Here is an 18,275-nt window from a genome sequence, read left to right on the forward strand (position 1 = left end):
AAACAAGGATTTTGTTCTATTTTAATTATTCTGGCAGAATATGCCTGTCTCGGTTTGAAAGACAGGTGTCTGCGAAGAGAGGTGGAACCCTCCCTTAGAATAGAGAATGTGACCCCCCTTCCCTCTGAATTATTTTAACTTTGGAATCAGGGGTTTTCAGGCAAAGATATGGGGAAAGGAATAACAGTTCTTTACTAGTATCTATAGCAGCGTAAACAAGCAATGACAGGAATAACAACAACAAACAAAACCAGAAAACCAGTAGCAGATGTCTTTTTGAGCTGCCGAGCACTTTCCCGTGTGGTGTAATCACACTCACATCCAGCGGGGGCGCTGTTGAGCTCCCGGCCGGGCAGGGCAGTGTGATGCCTGCCGAGCGGCTGCAGGGGGCGCTGTGGCAGGTGGGTCTGACGGGGTGTGATGGCAGAATGGCGCACAGCAGAGCTCGGAGTGGCGAGCGGGGCGGCAGGAATGGCTCAGCCAGGCTAGCCAGCGAGGTGGCAGGGACTCTGCAGTCACAGCAGACACTGCGGTGCGTTCCAGCGAGGGGGGCAGGGGCAGCGACAGCGGGACTCCTCCGCAGTTGTTGCAGAAGCGCAGCCGGGAAGGCGCGCTCTCCCGGAGGGAAAAAGGGTTGGATCCCATGCCTTTTCCCAAGCAAGGGCTCATCCAGCCAGGAGGAGAAGGCAGAGCACAGTTGGACGTCCCACGGTCACAGCCAGAAGCAAAACCAGCAGCTTTCCTCCTGGTGTCCCACGAGCAAGTGCTCTGGTCCCAACAGCCAGAGTGCCTCCTCTCCTCACCACACCCCTCTGCAGCCTTGGTCTCTTGCAAAAGAGTTAATGGCTCCGAGCACCTGATCATTAGTTTCCTAGTAACGGGTATGGAGAAAATTCCAACCCCCCCAACCTTCAAGTTATGCCCAAACCCTAGATACTTTAATTTTTTTTTCAGCAAGCAGCAGCAGCCACCTTTGCGTTTTAGCCTGGTTCTGTCTTCTAAGTTCTCCTGTTTTGGCGTTTCAGATGAAAAGAAAGAAAAAATGTTAAGACTATACAAGTTGATTTTATAAGGTAAATTACCATAACTGCTGTGCAATATAATTGCAGGGTTGGGGTCTAATTTACAAACCATTCTTTTCTTCCAGAGAACATTTACACCCCAAAGAAGCCAATGAGCTCTATTACAAAAGTACTTTTTAAATGATGTAACATAAATTTGCTTTCAACTTAGTATAACTTCTCCATCTGCAGCTAGAATTCTCAGATGATAATTTATGTTTAAAAAAAAGTAAAGTCTTCAGCAGACAGCTATTCCCATGATGAAAATACTGGCATCCAACCAGGGAGCATAAGTGTGATTACTCTTGTATTGTATAATTCCTTAAAATTTCTTATATACTGAAGTTGTCCTTCAAAGCTTAATTTAATGCCTTTTTTTTTTTTTTTGGGAAGAAGAAATAACAGGAGAACCAGGAAGAAAAATGCTTATCTTTAACTTTAGAGGGCTGATCTTTGGTTTTATCTTTCCATTCTTGATATTAAAAAAGCACCAAAAAACCCCCCCAAAAAACCAAAAAACCCTCTACGAAATAATTTAACTATGTTATTGTGAGTTGAACTATTTTTGGTATGAAATGCACCCTGGCAAAACTTAGTGCTAATACAAGCTACCAAAACAAACCCAGCACTTTTCTTCTAAAACATCACAACATTGCACCCCTCAAATAAAAATTTCAAAAGACCCAAGTTTTTTTGATGGCTTTCCTTTGGGAGATTGCTGTTAAAATGCATTGTTGCAGGCATCATGCTCATGACCTAGACAGGCAAATGGCAGACAATGAAGATTCTTTGTAGGAGATAATTCACTGCTGTAAGTGTACCACCAAATGCTTGCTAAGAAATCACAACCAGGACATTTTATTGCACAGGCTTAGAGAGTGGTGTGTACAGCATAGACATGGCAGAAAATCACTTGCTCTGTCAGGGCAATATATCTTCCATATGCAAACTTCAGCAAAAATATTTGGAAAAATTCATCCAAGTTCAGGAGAGCATAGAACCACAATGGAGGTGTCCAGTGAAACTAGAAGGAGACACTGAAGTCACTTCAGCTTAAAGAGAGAGAGCAGATGGGAGCTCCTGACCAGAACTATGGTAGAAGGATTTTAAAGTAAAAGTGTCAGTGCAGACTCTTAGTTTACAAACAAAGCCAATCTCAGTAGCAGACCTCAAAAGTCTGAAAAGAGTAAAAGAATTGGTACTAAGAATAATATACCAAATTTCCTTGCTGTAACAGAATTTTTGTGTGACTGAACCTGAGTCATCTTCAGGAAATGCTGGTTTGATTCTGTTAAACAGTTTGAAGTCTCAGAACATGTTTTTGTTGTCAAAAATTGAGATGGGCCATGCATGGCCTCCTGTGCTCAGGAAAGCCTCATGCTCAGGAAAACTTTCTTCTCTCAGCTCTTGTTATGTTTTTACATAATAACACATTGCTGGATTTGCTTCAGTTGATTCGCTCTGGAAGCCATAGTTAGGCACATTATGATTTTTTTATCACTGAAGTTTAAACCAGTTTAACACTGGTCCTGTTTTGTTTTTGTAGAACCTCACCAAACTCACTGTTATGAGAGATACCTTCTGGTTTTACAGTAGCAACCCAGTTCTCCAAATATCTTAATCTGTAGCTTTTTAACAATTTCCTGAGGGTTCTCCCTGTTGTCTTCCTTCCGTATTCTGAACTCTTTAGTGCTGACACAGTCTGTGTTATCAACCAGTTGAAAAATAGCCTCCTCAGTTAAAATTAATTAAAAATATAATTATGCTGACATTTTAAAGGAAAGAAAGATACAATGAGGACTCACATATCTGCCCTCTGGCCTGCTCAGCATCATTGCTTTTTCTGTGCCAACACAAGAGGTCCTTGTTACCTCTGATACCTGCTGTTATTCTGCATGGTTTTAGTCCCTGGATACTTTGTGAAATTTTCAGCTTTGTTTTCAGTAATTTTGCTTATTTTTCACTTTCTGCATACTTCTTTCTTTTGTTTAAGGCACTGAAAAATGTTTATTTTTTGACAATTAATTCAGGTTGGTTCAGTTGTTGCACTTATCAATGGGTGCAATGGAAACGCACACAACAGGAATTTCTTTCTCTTAGCCCTGACACAGTTTCTTTGAGAAACCACTTCTTTGCTTCCTTTAAAACTCAGGGGATTTTTGCATGGCAGTGCTCTGAGCTTATTCATGCCTGCCCATTCTGTAAAGTATCGTTCTGCTGAAAACTGATCTGTGGTGAGCTCTCTTCTAAGGATGTGCCCCCATGCTAATGTCAGCTTCATTGAAAATGAGGCATAGAAAAGGACACTCTTTTCTTGTGTAGGAACTGTCAGCTACTGTGTAAGCATAAAGCAGCATGCTGAGCATTCTTCCACGAGAAAAGGCTTTCAAATACAACTCTGGAAACAGAAGAGATGAATCACTGAGTGTATTGAAGGTGATGATAAGACTTTCTTCCCCACGTCCCAGCTTTAAAAGACTGAAGCTAAATAAATGGAAGAGAATGGCAAATTTTAGATGTTCAATAAAATCTGTAATTTCCTGCCTGACACTGCAAGACACAGATAAGGAATACTCTGACTCCCTTCTGCTCAGGAGATCACACTTTGGGAAAGGACAAGAGTATGAGAAGAGTTGAGGCCTGTACCTTTACATCAGAATAGGGAGGTTGATCTGTAGAAAATGTTCTCCAGCATATAAATTCTGCAGCCTTATGCTGCTTGGAAAATGCTACTTTCAAGGTAGTAGCAAGGATCTTGATGTGTGCTCGAGCGGAGAAAAATACTTATAAGCTGTATTTACCAAATAGCACTGTTTTATCATATTATTCACCTTTTTTACTGTGACAGAAGAGAAATGCTGCAAATGACAGGGCATAGTTTATTGGATGTGCTCTTATATTGCACTAGATGCTGAATAGCTGAAATCTGTTTAAAATATTATTGAGAGGAATCCTTTGTTAGCTGAAAAATATAAGTTCTAGTCTTTGAATTCCTAGTGGTGAATACTTGAATAAAAGGAGCCAGAAACAAGGATTAGCAACACAGATAGAGCATATAAAAATATCTTTAGGTAATGGTATCAAATTTTGTTTACTGTCCATGTACCAGGAATAGGGAGGAATGAGGTTGTCTCCCTGCCTCAACATGTTTTCATATTGTGTTGCACAGCTATGCCTTCAGGTCTATCTCCAGCCTTTCAAAGTTTGGTTCAGTTGGTTGTTGGCTTCTTCTTTCCTCCTCTCCTGCTTCATAAAAGATTATATTGAGAAAAATGATAGAAGGTAAGTTTTGATGGCTGCTGCAGTCAGTCTTACCAATCCAGCCAAAATGAGAAGTGCATTGTCTCCTGCTAGACTCTGCATGACTTTTTCTTTTGGGTGGTATTATGGTATATCTCCATATCAGTCCTGCTTGTGCCAGCCATGTGGAAAGAACTATACGTAGAGGAAGTGGTGGAATATACTATTTGAGGAACTTCTAGGTCCTTGGTGTGTTAATTAAGAGTATTTGGCAATTTATCATTCTTGCCCCAGCAGAACTTTCATGCCTTTGTCCACAGAGCACTCAGCAGGTCCTCACAGCCCCTTCTACTGTGGCTGCCGCATACACTGCGGCAGCTTGGAGGCACAAGGCATATAAAGTTGTTCCCTGATAGAAATGAAATGAAAATTCATCAGGATCAGCCTGCTGTCATCACCCTTGCACCTTCCAGCCTGGAAGGATGGGTTCCCATGTGGGAAGGAGCCTGACTAACTAGCCTACCTTTAAAATCTGAAGCCTTTTTTACTTAGCCAGATTTTGCGTAGACACAGTTCTTGGAGAAACCCATAGTCAGGATAATACAAAAGAAGGTAAAACACATATGGTTACCTTATCATCAAAGAAATTCATCCATGTTTGTCTTATGATCATCTGAAATTCCAGAAGCTTACCCATGATAAGATCTTTCTCTGGAACTTGTGGCATGAGACTGTAAATCTGTAAATTTTCTGCACTCTTACCTCAAGGCCACAACCTAAATTGATAAACAACTCTGAGTCCTGGGTATTTTCTGCAATTTGTTACATGCTGATGCTCATCAGTGTTGTAAATGCCAGTTCCCCAGTAAGCAAACTTTTCCTTTGCAAATTTTGCCTAAAATACAAGTAGTTATGTAAGCAGTGGGATTTTGCAAAGCAAATTTGCCAGACCTCACACTTAGTGCCATTGCCCTGAGAATGTTAAGCTGCTAAATGCATATGAGTCACAAATTGAATTTCATAGTTTCTCTCTTCACTATAGTCACTTTTAACTTCTAAGTGTAAAGATATATTCAACCAGTAAACCATATCTTACATTTAAATGTGTTTAGGCATAAGAAAATTATTAGCTTTCTTATTATAAAAACGTATGAATGGACATAATTTCAAGCACTTTATTTCCATAATCACAACAAGCTTAATTCCCACATTAGTGATTTGGGGACAATGCTTTCAAATGTACACTTGTACTTTTACTTTGTAGTGCCTCTTAAAGTATAGCCATACTAAAGCAAAATTTTTGGTGTCTTCTTAATTTTACGCAAAAAAAAACCCCTTTTATAATTTTTGTTTGAGATTTCTAGTTTAATTATCCTAGTTCCATTAGGATAGCTTCCATGTTGAGAAGAATGTATTCTGCTAAATTTAGGGTACCACATATTGGTTAACTGAGTAGCCAAAATATATCACAAACTGCTCATTGAATAAGTCAAATCATAGAATGGAAATGTGGGATGATTTTTTCTTCAGCTGTGGGGTTCTCTTCAGCCAAGTGAAGGTTTCCAGTATTACTAATCAAATCTCCTATTTGTATTAAAACAATTTTAGTAAAAATATGATGTATGTAGTTTACATGATGCATTTTTAAAACAAACTGTTTCCTTTTAGAAGTTTGTTGAACTGATTTAGTAGTTGATATTTCATGCACATACTTTTACTCACAGAAATATCATATCTTTTAAATATAAAAAGTGTTTTCTTTTGAATGGCTTTATTTTTTTTGTTTGTTTTTTGTTTGTTTTTTGTTTGGTTGGGTTTTTTTTTTGTTGGGTTTTTTATTTTTTATTTCTTGAATGCAGTCTTAGAAGGATTAAACACAAACCCCAAATATTTCCTTAGGAAATTCCCTATGCCTCTTGGAATATTGGTTTGTTTGTTTGTTTGTTTGTTTGTTTGTGTTTCCCCTCAAAATTATAGATTCTCTGAACAACATGCTTTTTACAAGTTAGTTGTTAATTTTGCCAAAGATACAAGTATTTTGGAAAAACTCCGGCTATCAAGAGCTATCTATTCTTTTCACAATGTACTTGAGCTACTTAGGGCAGAAAATGAGAAGGTAAAAGGTAAGTTTTTAAAAACTGTGATAGCATTTTCAGCAAATAAATCAGAAAGCAAGTAGAGAAGCAGTTTATTTTAAAGTATTTTTCTAATATAAGGTATAAAATAAAACAGTGTGATAATAACAACTTGGTCCTGAAGACATTGCATGATGGTTTGAATTATAATGAAATGCTGCCAGAAACCATCGGACTGCAACCACGGTGTTGTTTCACAAGGTGGCACAACTACTCTTCCTATTGTGCAGGTATACTTAACCAACACCTAATCAGGCTCCCACTGTTGTTGTAAAAGAGCCTACGTGTATTCAAATAAAGAAAGCATAAAAAAGGTCTCAGGCATAAGCAAGGTTTCAGGCCCAGTCCAAGGCTTGTTGAAATCAATAAGCAGATTTCCAACATCTTCAATGGGAATTTAATAGTTTATCTATGGCACATTTAAACTCTCCTGCCAGGCTTTCTAATCCTGCGTGTGATTAGCTACAGCAGACAACATATTAAACTTCTCAGGAAAAATAAGCTCATAATACTTAGCTCTCATTTGGTTTTTTAGAAATCTTTGTATGATCACTAATACACTCATCTAGTAACAAGAACTAGAAGTTGACACATCCATAATCCTACCAAATTCAATGGGACAGCTTGTAAGTGAATTCAGAATACTAACAGACTTGAAAGGTCGATTCTAGTTAAAATTCTTGATATTTTGCTCTCTTAATGTTCCAGTATAATTTTTATATTCTTAATTCAAACTTTGGAAATTTGTCTCTAGGATCAAAAGGGAAAAGTGACGTAATATACAAAAGAATTTTTTTCCCCTGGCTTTACACAAAATTTGCAAAACAATGTTATTGCAATATATAAAGAAGAGAGTGAGTCTTGTAAGTAACATTATTTTCCTTCATCCAGACATTTCCAGTCACAGACTAGAAGGATATTCCACTAGGTGACTTTGATGTCAAACCTAAGTAAAAGTCATATTTGAGTAAAATTCTTAGCAAACTTGGAAAAAATGTTGTTTGCTACCAGCTTGTTTATAACCACATCAAAATTTCTTTAAAAAGGTTGCATAAATGCATGAAACCAACATGCCTAGGATCAAACTTCTGACCACACAGTTCTGTCTTTCTAATTTTTTCTTTTAAGTTGTCACATGGTTCATTGACACTAGATGTTGGAAGAGGGGATGCACATGTGTTTATTGTCACTTTTGGTTGATTTATAATGAAAGACAATTATTCAGTTCTTCCTCTGGGAGCAATAGCTGTTCACCTCTGTAGACATCCTGCTATTTCCTTTCCAGACTTTTCTTCTGAGTGGATTTTTTTAAAACTTTATTTAGTTTAAATTTTTACTTACTCTGCCAGATTTTTCTTTTCAAATTGCTTGAGCAGCCTTAAAGAAGTGTCCTCTACCTTCCCCAAACCACTCAACAAAGTATGTCACACATTTTTCTGACATGCATTTCTGCAGTCTGCCAGATTAACTAGTAATGTATTTGTGTACATAGGATAATGCTATTTCTATAAGAAATTAATCTTCTCTTTTATCACCTTCTTTTTCCAAGGTGGAAAAAGAAAAAAAAATCATCTTGTGGCCAGGTTAATCAAATGGTGCTGTTACCTTTGGTAGTAAAACAATCAGTAAAAGCTATTACTACTAAAACTTTTTAAATCTTATGAACATATTTTGCAATTTTGAAAGAAAACACTACATAATTTATTTTCCTACTGTAGGTATTGCATGCAAGTTATGTTAAGCAAGAAAGGTTTTTACTTTCAATCTTGATCATTCTCCATTCAGGCTGTTCTCAGAGTGCATTGAAAATGTGTTTGCTGAGGCCCTCAGAAGAGAAATTTTATGTTGTGCTCCTTACAGCTGTCGCTACCTCTTTACCAGGATTGACATACAGTGGCTTTCTGTCTCTCCTAAGCACATGTGGAGAGGCAACACATTGCTGACTTTCTTTCAGATGGCAGAAATTACTTCCTGTAATCCTTATGTCTGTCACTAGAGTAATAGACAATAATGTGTGACAACAGTGTTAAGATGAAACTTATTATACCACTTGAGGCCATATCTTCCATACAAGTCCACAGCTGGGGCTACCAGAGAAGGAAGAGAGTAAATACTGCTGTCCACCACTTGGAACCTTTCTGTGTATCCCATATAGAGGTGGGAATTATGAATGGAGGTCTTCTATTCATAAAAGAGAGTGATTTAATCTCATTTATTTCTATTCTAAGAAGAGAGGGAAAAACTATCAAACACAGACAAGATAAAAAGTTTGAAAGAGGAGCAAAATAAAACAGGTTGAATAAAATTTACAGATAAATTGCACATGCAAATTTTAGTGTAATAATGACTTTTCATAAATAATGGAGCAATGTTAATCTGAAAGGACTTTCAGAAGTATGGATTTTCAAGAATAGTCTACCATATTATTTAAATTTTGGTTTTATTTAAATCTGAGTATGGAGCTCCACACTTATCTTGAATTAAATTGCAGATCATATAATTTGTTTGGATTTTTTCCCCAAATAAAAGATGTGTTTAGTTAATGTGCTTAGTGAAAGATGTGTTTAGTTGATGTGTTTAGTGAATAGTTGATGTTGTGGAATCATCTTGAATCTAAAATTTGAATTACTGATGTATTTTCAGAACTGCATATAATTCTAGAAGATACAAAGGTTTCTTTTTAGTAATGCCTGTTGCACTTCACTGATGTCAGTCTGGAACAGGACTGAATATATGAGCATCAGAACTGGCTCTGTGGACAGTAGTGAAGGAGCAAGATATTGCAGCTGGCCTCCTGCTGCAGTAGCTGTCATTTCTCTGCAAGGAAATGGTGGTCAGAGTGTAAGGACACAAGGAGCTGATCTCTCTTGAAAGAATGGGGTGTATTTACCCAAGATCTGGCTGGGCCCAGTGCCCAGTAAAATCACCAGAAAAGGCTTTAACCATATTCAGTTGGATGGCTGTGAGGCTTAATCGATTGGACATATAATTATGTTCCAAAATAAAACTGTACATAGAAATGCAAATAGTCATGGAGCCCAATGTTGCAATAATGCAAACACAACGTAAAAACACCAAATTCAGCCATAAACCATGCAGAACATAAGAATAAAAATAAAGACAATAAACCTACTTCTTAGTCAAGACACCATTAATGCATATGCTTACCCAGGGATATCAATGAATAAATATATGCTTACAAAAATGTTAAAGGATTGTTGGCAGTTAAAACTACTGCTTTGTAAATGATGTCTGTATGTCTCCATAATGAAACTGAATTTCCAAGGGGAATTTCAAGCTTATAGTTCCTCAAAGTTTGCTCTACAAAGACAATTGGTATTTCTTTATCTTTTGAAGATGGCTGTGCTACCTCTGTTATGAGTTTTTTTGTGGGGTGGGCACACTATTGTCTATCACTTAGAGCCAAATGCTGTAAATGTTCTTTAGTGTCACATACCTAAAAGGAAGCTATTCACTGATTCATGGTGATATTTTAAAGAATGAAAGTGAAAAGGGAGTGAAAAAAGTTTTGGTTTGGATTTGAAGACTGCCACCCCACTGCAGATTTGTTGGCAGATTTTTCTTTTTTTAAAGATTTGTCTGATTAGTGATAGCACTAGCTCCAGTCCTTTCAATAATTAATATATTGCAGTCTTAAATTTCTTCTTTCTTGCATCACGCATATCCATTTGCTACCACTTTTTGGAGGATTTTCTTTTTCTGATTTTAAAAATGGCATTTATTGCCTTTATCCTTTCTTAACTTCCTAACAGAACACTTGAAGAGCAGTTAGACTTAGTCAGTTTCTTCCACCTTCGACTGCTATGAAGATATTGTAAATGCTGTTTTAGATGCCCTTTACATGATTTGCAAAGGCATTTTTAACTCAGGTACAGGACTGCTATTACTAACCACTAGATGCCACCGTTGCTCCTGTAAAAGTGGTCCAGTCTGCGTCTTTGTCTCTTAAACCCCACAAACCTTCAAGAGATTTCTCTGTGGTGTATCAAAACAGTGGAATAGTATTGAACTAAAAATATAAATGCAGATAGGTACACACCTTATATTCAATTTCTTTATAAACTGTTTTGATAACACACAACACCTTTGGGTCTATTTTCAACTCGGTAGTGTGTAAAGGGCTTTATGGTCACCTCTCATGGGTTTACCTGCCCTTTTTGTGACAAAAATAAGAGCTGTCAGACCTGAGGAGTCAGTGCAGCTGACAGTGACTGGAGTAATTTCAGTATATGCATAAACAGTGGAAGTGGTTTAGTGTCATCCATTGTACCTCTGCAACCCCAGAGCAGTAAGTTGTCTGAAAATTTAGGACACCATTATGATGGGGCTGTGTAGGTCTCAAGGAGCCCTTGCTACTGGAGGTTGTACTGCACATGACTCACCAGGACCCAGCAACTCCCAGCTGTTTGCAAGGAGCTGGGAGGAAGGGGTGGGAGATAGTATTTTTAAATACAAGGCTCATGTGGAAAGCTGAGACATTCATAATACTGGTGATTCCCAACACCAATTTAAAGCCTTTCTGGAGGATATCCTTTCCACTTAGCTTGTCTGTTAGTAGCATGGGTAAAACAAATGCAGGATCTGCTACCCTGTTGCTCACACGACATCTGAAGTGGTGTTCATATGTCCAGGCACAATGCTTGGGCTGTTGTTTTTGGTGGTGACAGCTGGAGTGAATACCTAGTGCCTTACTGATTCGTGTTATAAATGTGCCAGCCTGCGTGCACATGGAGAGGAAATTAATGATGGACTGCTTTGAAAGGACACTCAGTCCTGGGAAAGGCATAGGATATGCTTCCTGAGCCTGATGCTTCCACATCTCAAAAAAACAAAGACCATACAGCCTGCTTACTGCATGAGGTGGAGTCACTTGGAATAACTGCAAATTACTCCAGTAAATGACCTCTTCATAGCTAAAGACCATGCAGAGTAGACTTTCTTGGTTAGGTGGGTAAAGCAGTATCTGCCTTTTTCCAAAAAGGCTTTAAATTTTTCTCTCATTCCCATGCTTTTGCTAACATCACAGAATAGCAGCCTCCCTACTCCTCCCACCTTGACATACGCCTGACAATTGATAAAGTCACAAGAAGTGATAGACAACGCCACAGATTAGCCACCAAAATGGGTGGTTTTGCTGAAAACTATTAAATATATGCAACTGGATCCGCTGTGTCAATGTATTTCAGTAAAACGACAAATGGATGTGAGGAGTAATTTATGGCTTTTGCCGGAGATAGACATCTTGCACAATTAAATACGGGATGCATATAAATACGGAGGATACGCAGGCAACCTTAAACCTCAGAATTAAAACTGTCCTTGTAGGCACAGTGTCCTGGACGTTTAATTCCTGCTGTCAGTCATCCTGGGCTGTGGACAGTGCCGTTCCAGAGGCCGGGAGAGTGAGGAAGCAATGCCCCAGCATCTTGGAGCCCACGAGAATCAAAGCAGTATTAACAGTACCAATAAGACTAACACTGCTAATACTAATGATATACTCAAGCCGTGGGAATCCATTCCACAGGGAAAGGCACTCTAGGCTGGGGAGTTGATAACTGTCCAGGCAGAAAGCAGAGGCCAGGATGGGGGCAGCGGAGAAGGCTTCTCTCCCCCCGACAAGGCACCGCGGACCTGCCTTCCACGACCACCCCTCCGAAGAGATGACCGAGCGGTACGGTCCTGTCCGGCGCCGCGCGGCCGCCCTCGGATGATACGGAGCCGCGGGTGCCCATGAGCCCCCGGCCTCGCCCGCTGTGACAGCGGGACCGGGACGCACCGGCGAACCCGGGAGCTCAGCGAGGCTGCCGGGGCAGCCCCGCCGCGCCCACCCCTCGGCACCGCCCTGCCCCGGCCCCAGCGGGCAGGAGGGTCGCCGGCGGACGGCGGGGCCGCTCCGGGGGCCGAGGCCGCGGCGCGGGGGATCCTTGAGCGGCACCTAAAAAAATCGTTTCCTTCCGGAGCGGCGGCGGCGGCCGGCACTTCTCCGGCGCAGCTCGGGCGCCGGCGGCACCCTCCGGGGTGAGGCGCTCGGCAGCCGCGGAGGAAGGCGGCGGGCGGTGCGCGGGGGCCGGGGCGGAGGAGGCTGAGCGGTGGGAGGGGCGGGGAGGGACCAGCCGCCGCGGGGACAAGGTGCCAGCGGAGCGAAGGCGCCGCCGCTCGCGCTCCGCCGCCCTCCCGCCCGCAGAAGTTTGACTCGGGAGCAGCGCAGCCGCCCGGGGCGCCGCGGCGGGGCAGGGAGCCGCGGCGGGAGACGCCGCGCCTGAGGCCGCCGCGGGACGGGGGTCGCCTCCAGCGGGACGCCGGCGGCGGTAGCGCCGCTCCGGGAGCCGCCCCGCCCGCGACATGGCAGCGCGATCCCGGAGACCCTGGCTGAGCGTGGTGCTGGGGCTGGTGCTGGGTTTCACCGCCGCCTCCTGGCTCATCGCCCCTAGAGTGGCCGAGCTCAGCGAGAAGAAGCGGCGCGGCGCCAGCCTCTGCTCCTACTACGGCCGCGCGGCGGGGCCGGGGGCGGCCCGGGGCGCGGCGGCGGCGGGCGGGCAGCAGGCGCCGCCGGAGGCAGCGGCGGTGCTAGGCGGCACGAGTTTCAGGAGCAGCCCCTGGGAGCTGCCGCCCGCGGCGGCGGAGGGCACGGTCTCCAGCCCCGCTGCCGGCGGGGAAGGGGAGCCGGAGGAGGAGGACGAAGGCGGCGAGAAGCGGAGCGGCCGGCCTGGCGGCAGCCACAACGGGAGCGGGGACTGGGGGGGCGCCCAGGGCTGCACCAAGCCCCGCAACTTCCTCTACGTGGGGGTGATGACGGCCCAGAAGTACCTGGGCAGTCGGGCGGTGGCGGCGCAGCGGACGTGGGCGCCCTCGGTGCCGGGCCGCGTGGAGTTCTTCTCCAGCCAGGGCTCCGCCGCGCCCCCCGGGATGCCCCCGCTGCCCGTCGTCGCCCTGCCAGGAGTGGACGACTCTTACCCGCCGCAAAAGAAGTCCTTCATGATGATCAAGTACATGCACGACCACTACCTGGACAAGTACGAGTGGTTCATGCGGGCGGACGACGACGTGTACATTAAAGGTGACCGGGGCGCATCCCGCCGGGGGGAGGCAGGGAGGAAGGGGAGTTGTGTCTGGGAGACCGGCGGGGTCCCACGGTGGGTCGGGTGGAGATTCGGTTTCCGTCTGGGGCGAGGAGCGCATGGGGTACCTCCATGTGCCACCGCCCCGCCGGCGTTTGCTTCCAGCCCCGGGGTGCGGGGCATGGGGAGCCGCCCCATCCCTCTGGGAACCCCGATGTGCCCGGTCTCTGCAGAGGCCGAGACTCACTGGAGAGCCGAGACAGCGGGTTGGACCACGCCGGGCACGGTGAGCGGTCCCTTGGATGGCCGAGTGGTCCCGGTGCTGCGGTCCCCGCCCTCGCCTCCGTGGCGATCCGCCGGGCTAGCCTCCGCCGTGGTCCGGCGGAGAGGGTCCAGTCCGACCCGGCGCGGTGGGCAGCGGGGCAATGCCGGACCCTCGACCCGACCGCAGGGTGTCTGTCGGTCCCGCCTCGTTCCCGGCCCCCTGAGCGGAGTCGGTGCAGGGCTCCTCGGGAGCCGTGCTGCTGTCACCGGTACCGGCTCCCCGCCTGCCTCGACCCCGGGCTGGGCGAGCGCAGCCGCCGTGGGCTCCGTGTGAAGCTGCTGTGGAGTGCAGCGTGTGTCTCCGGACAGCACCAGCCCTGCTCCCGTGCGAGTTTCATAGCGCCGTTAGGACGTGATGTTCTGCAGCCTGCATCCTTTGTGTGAGCGCTTGTTGCGGGCATTGTTCGTGCCGTGCCCCGCGCTTTGGAAAGAGAAGCTGAAGTTGTATGTATCAGCCCAGTTTGTGAGCTTGGTTGCCTGCAGTGTTTTAGGTTCATTGAGGGAGCTGTACCCTTCCCTATTTGTCACTTCATTGTGAATCGTTTAATAGCCTGCCTGCCCATCAGCTGTCATTTTCCTGTCAAATACTTGCACATGTGCACATGTATATATGTATGTGTGTGTATATATATATTCAGCTGTAGACGTAAAGTTGTGTTTTTTTTGAGCTCATTTCGAAGTTGTACTGAATCTGTCTTTAAATGGTTACATGGTACCAAATTAAATCTATCTGGAAACCGTTAATTTCAAATAAATATGAAGCAAAATTTCTTAAAAATAACTAGGTAAGGCGTTTGGAGGAAAGCCGTAAACATTGTAGTGCTGGAATTACTTTGAAATGAAGCATAGTTTTACTTTTTTTTCAAAAAATTAGTCTGTCATCAACCACCTTTTTCTTGGTTAATTTAGATTTGCTCTGGTATTTTGAAAACTTAACCCTACTAAAATCTTACCTCGTATTTCCCCTCCATTCCCCTTCCTTCCCAGCCTATATATTGTCCAAATTGTCCAACTTTAGAGATAGAGTTTTATGCTAGCAAGGGAGTGCTTTCCATCAGTATTGTTTGAACAGAGCAAAGTTTACTGGTACGATTTAGGTTTTGACCATATTCCAGCTTTTGGCTGAACAAAAATGTCATTATAACATTAATTAAAAAAAAAAAAAAGTGTTAAGTTGTCCAAGGATGTTTTCAATTAGTTATAGGATATTGCTGCAGGAGTGATTTCCTGTGACAGTCTCTGGTGCTTGTTATATTTCTATAAAAGCTTGAAGTACAGGAAAAGAGATGGCTGGCAGAATAGTCAGAGAAATAACAGTGATATTTTCTTTTTGTCAGGTGAAAAATTAGAGGAGTTTCTTCGCTCACTGAACAGCAGTAAACCTCTGTATTTGGGGCAGACTGGTCTGGGTAATATTGAAGAACTCGGAAAACTCGGGCTGGAGCCTGGAGAAAATTTCTGCATGGGAGGGCCAGGAATGATCTTCAGCCGGGAGGTTCTCAGGAGGATGGTGCCTCATATAGGCGAATGCCTTCGAGAAATGTACACTACTCATGAGGACGTGGAGGTGGGCAGGTGTGTCCGAAGGTTTGGAGGAACTCAGTGTGTTTGGTCCTATGAGGTAAGTGACAGTGTAAATTGCAGTGCACTATTTGTTTACAGAGTTTTTCATCTTGCGAGGTCAGTAGCTCTATCTTCAATCTCTTTCCACTTTAATTACTTTTTAGTGCTTGCATCAGAATGTGAACTGCAGGGTGTAAGGAAAAAAGAGAGGAAAACATTCACAGTGTATTGCTGTAATCATATTTGTTTCTGCTTGTGTTTTTCAGTTTTCAGTGGTGGTAATTACTGCAGCCATGTTGTTGCTATGCCGTAAGTTGCTAGAGCATTACCTAGAGTGTTTCAACATAATCCTTGACAGTAAACTGTTGTATTTGATATATACTGTTCAGGTCACATCTGTTTAGGCAGATCTTTTTAAGTTTGGATGTGCACATTGCATTTGCTCTGCATCACAGTTTCTTGAAATATGTTGTGGCATTTGAAGAATGGCCTGTATTTTTGTAATCACTCAGATGTATTTTATTCAAGTTCGTTACTGGCAAAAGGAGAAATAGGTGTTGTTTGGTTGAGGATTTTTGTACAGAAATGAAATTTGTTACACTGCCTTTCTATGAGGCAACTTTAATAGTGGTTTTCTTAGTGTAGAACAGTGTTAAAATGTATTAAGAACACGTGTAGTATAAGAGAGTTTCTTATGCTGAAGTAATTTTAGGAAAAAATTACTTCATTCAGTGTTAACATTTTCTAAAGTAATAGGGATCTGTTGCAGTACCCAAAAATTTTATTTGCCATGCCATAACTAAAATTCATGGTGGTTTCTCTGGGAATGTTGTGGTTATTTGCAAGACTGTCTCCACAGATAGAAATAGATTGAGCATACAACTACAAGAAGGGCTAAAGGGTGATAGCTAATATGATAAATGTTATTTCACTTATTTTGACTGGTTCTTTAATATTAATATGCACTTACTCTTGTGGCACTCTCTCACTAATCGGGAAAAATGCATTTAAATGGGTCACAGAAAGAGGTTATGTGCTATTTAATGACAAAAACACAGAAAAAAATTAATTTTGTGCAAATGTTTTTTTCTGAGTGGCCCAGGGAAAGGTGACCATTTATAAATAGGTTTGGTTGGCTACAGTGTATGTAAACAGGTGAACAAAAGAATATAATGTGTAGTTGGTACTAGTTAATTAGAAATTTTAGAGGGGCAAATCTTCTTTACTTCACAATAGAAAGATGCTTTTCAAGACTATTTCGTTACATGTTGTAAATGCCACAGTGAAGTAATTTAGAGTGGAGCTACACCTGTAGCTCTGGTAGAGCAGGGAAGGCATTTATGGTGTTGGTGGAAATTGATGTGGGGCTATGTAGGACTAGTGGTTCTTAATCAGACTTCCAAATTGCCTGGTACATTGACAGCCTAATCTTACACTCTGATGTGTTTGGGCTATGTCTGTACAAAGCTATTTTCCAATCCTTATAGGCATGTGATGCTTGCTGATCTGTATCAGATCAAGGCATTGTGATTCTGCTGTGACACTTGTATCTTGGAAGAGGTTTTGGTTTTGTTTTCCTGGCTTGGGGAGAAATCTGTGGAAGGAAAAAAGCCTGAGAACACAAAATACTATCACCATGGTTATAATTTATATTGATGTTGAATGTCAGGAAATGTTGGCTCCAGGCAGTAAGCTTAAGGGGGATGGAGCAAAAAGTACAGTTTTGGAGATTGATTTCTATGATTGCCCAAAAGTTCAACTTTTCCTGGTAGGATGGGGGCCTGAAAACAAACTTTTAAAGGAAACCACCCTGTTTGTATGGGATCTGGAACTGAGTGACATCAGTTTTGGTTGTCAGCTGCTTTTGAAGAACCTAGGTCTATGTAACAAAGAGTAGAAGAAGAAAAAATACATTGGGTGTTGCAATAGTCTCTACTAATTTTGATCAGTATTTCTGTCTGATTCTGAAGAGTCTTTGACTCTGTTCCCAGTACAGAAGCTGCTTGGGAAGATGCAGATGATTAAGACAAAGCTGCTTAAGATGTTATCCCAGTGTTAAACCTATGTTGATAGGAAAGAGTGAAATAGGGTGTCTGGAAAGAGAAGCTGCATTTGTGCTTTGGCAGAGTTTGTGCTGTGCAGCAGTATGATACTCCACCTGAGCAGATCTGCATGTTGCAGGTTGCTAGATTATTTGGTAATGAGGGTGATTTTTTTTTCCCTGGGGCACTGAAACTGTTTCTGAGTGCTTTTTCATTCCTGCGTTAGATCAGAAACGTGCTAGAAGGGGAATATTCCCTCAGATACATATGTACAGAATCTAAGTTTGGGGCCAGAACATCCTGTATAGCCTCTTACACTTTTTTCCTGAGCTCCTCTGTATGTAAGTATTATACAGAGTTCTGTTGAGATGCAAGATTATTATGAACTTAGTTGATTTTTGGTAAGATGTATAATTTGTATTTAGTATATCTTGTAAAGACTAATGAAAGATGGTAACAAATTAAAATTCATAGGAGCTTTTCAGCTCCAGAAGAGGTGAATCATTGTTGCCTCATTTTTTACTAGATTTCATTTCTAAGAACTGGATCAGAAGGTAAAAGAGTTGCTGAGAAAACCTGAAATGCTTGATCTTTGCCGAGTGGCTCTGTTGGTGTAGTTAAGACTGGCTACCTGTCAGGGTTTGTTCTGGTGCTACTTAGGGTTAGCCAGTTGGCATATGGTAGGTTGTATGCATAATATGCTTGCTGACAAGAAGAGTTACAGCTTTGCTTTTTTGATTTTTTTTTTTGCCAGTTTGTTTTGGTTTTTGGTTTTGTTTTTTTTTTTGGGAGAATTAATAAGAAAAGAAGAGGTTTATGAGCCTGCAGTGA

The 18,275-nt window shown here is 42.5% G+C and overlaps 1 protein-coding gene across 1 annotated transcript in view; it reads left to right on the top strand.

Annotated features, from left to right (window-relative positions):
- The first annotated feature begins 12,547 nt into the window (after nucleotides 1-12,547).
- Nucleotides 12,548-18,275, top strand: part of CHSY3 (chondroitin sulfate synthase 3) — a 134,800-nt gene continuing 129,072 nt past the window's right edge. The window contains exons 1-2 of the mRNA XM_085042060.1: nucleotides 12,548-13,514; nucleotides 15,177-15,460. Coding sequence (XP_084898186.1) covers nucleotides 12,800-13,514; nucleotides 15,177-15,460 — 999 coding nt within the window. The 5' untranslated portion in view covers nucleotides 12,548-12,799. The remainder of the gene's footprint in view (nucleotides 13,515-15,176; nucleotides 15,461-18,275) is intronic.

Source organism: Lichenostomus cassidix, chromosome Z, assembly GCF_008360975.1.
Source record: "Lichenostomus cassidix isolate B80296 chromosome Z, HeHo_3.0, whole genome shotgun sequence".
NCBI classification, from domain to species: domain Eukaryota; kingdom Metazoa; phylum Chordata; class Aves; order Passeriformes; family Meliphagidae; genus Lichenostomus; species Lichenostomus cassidix.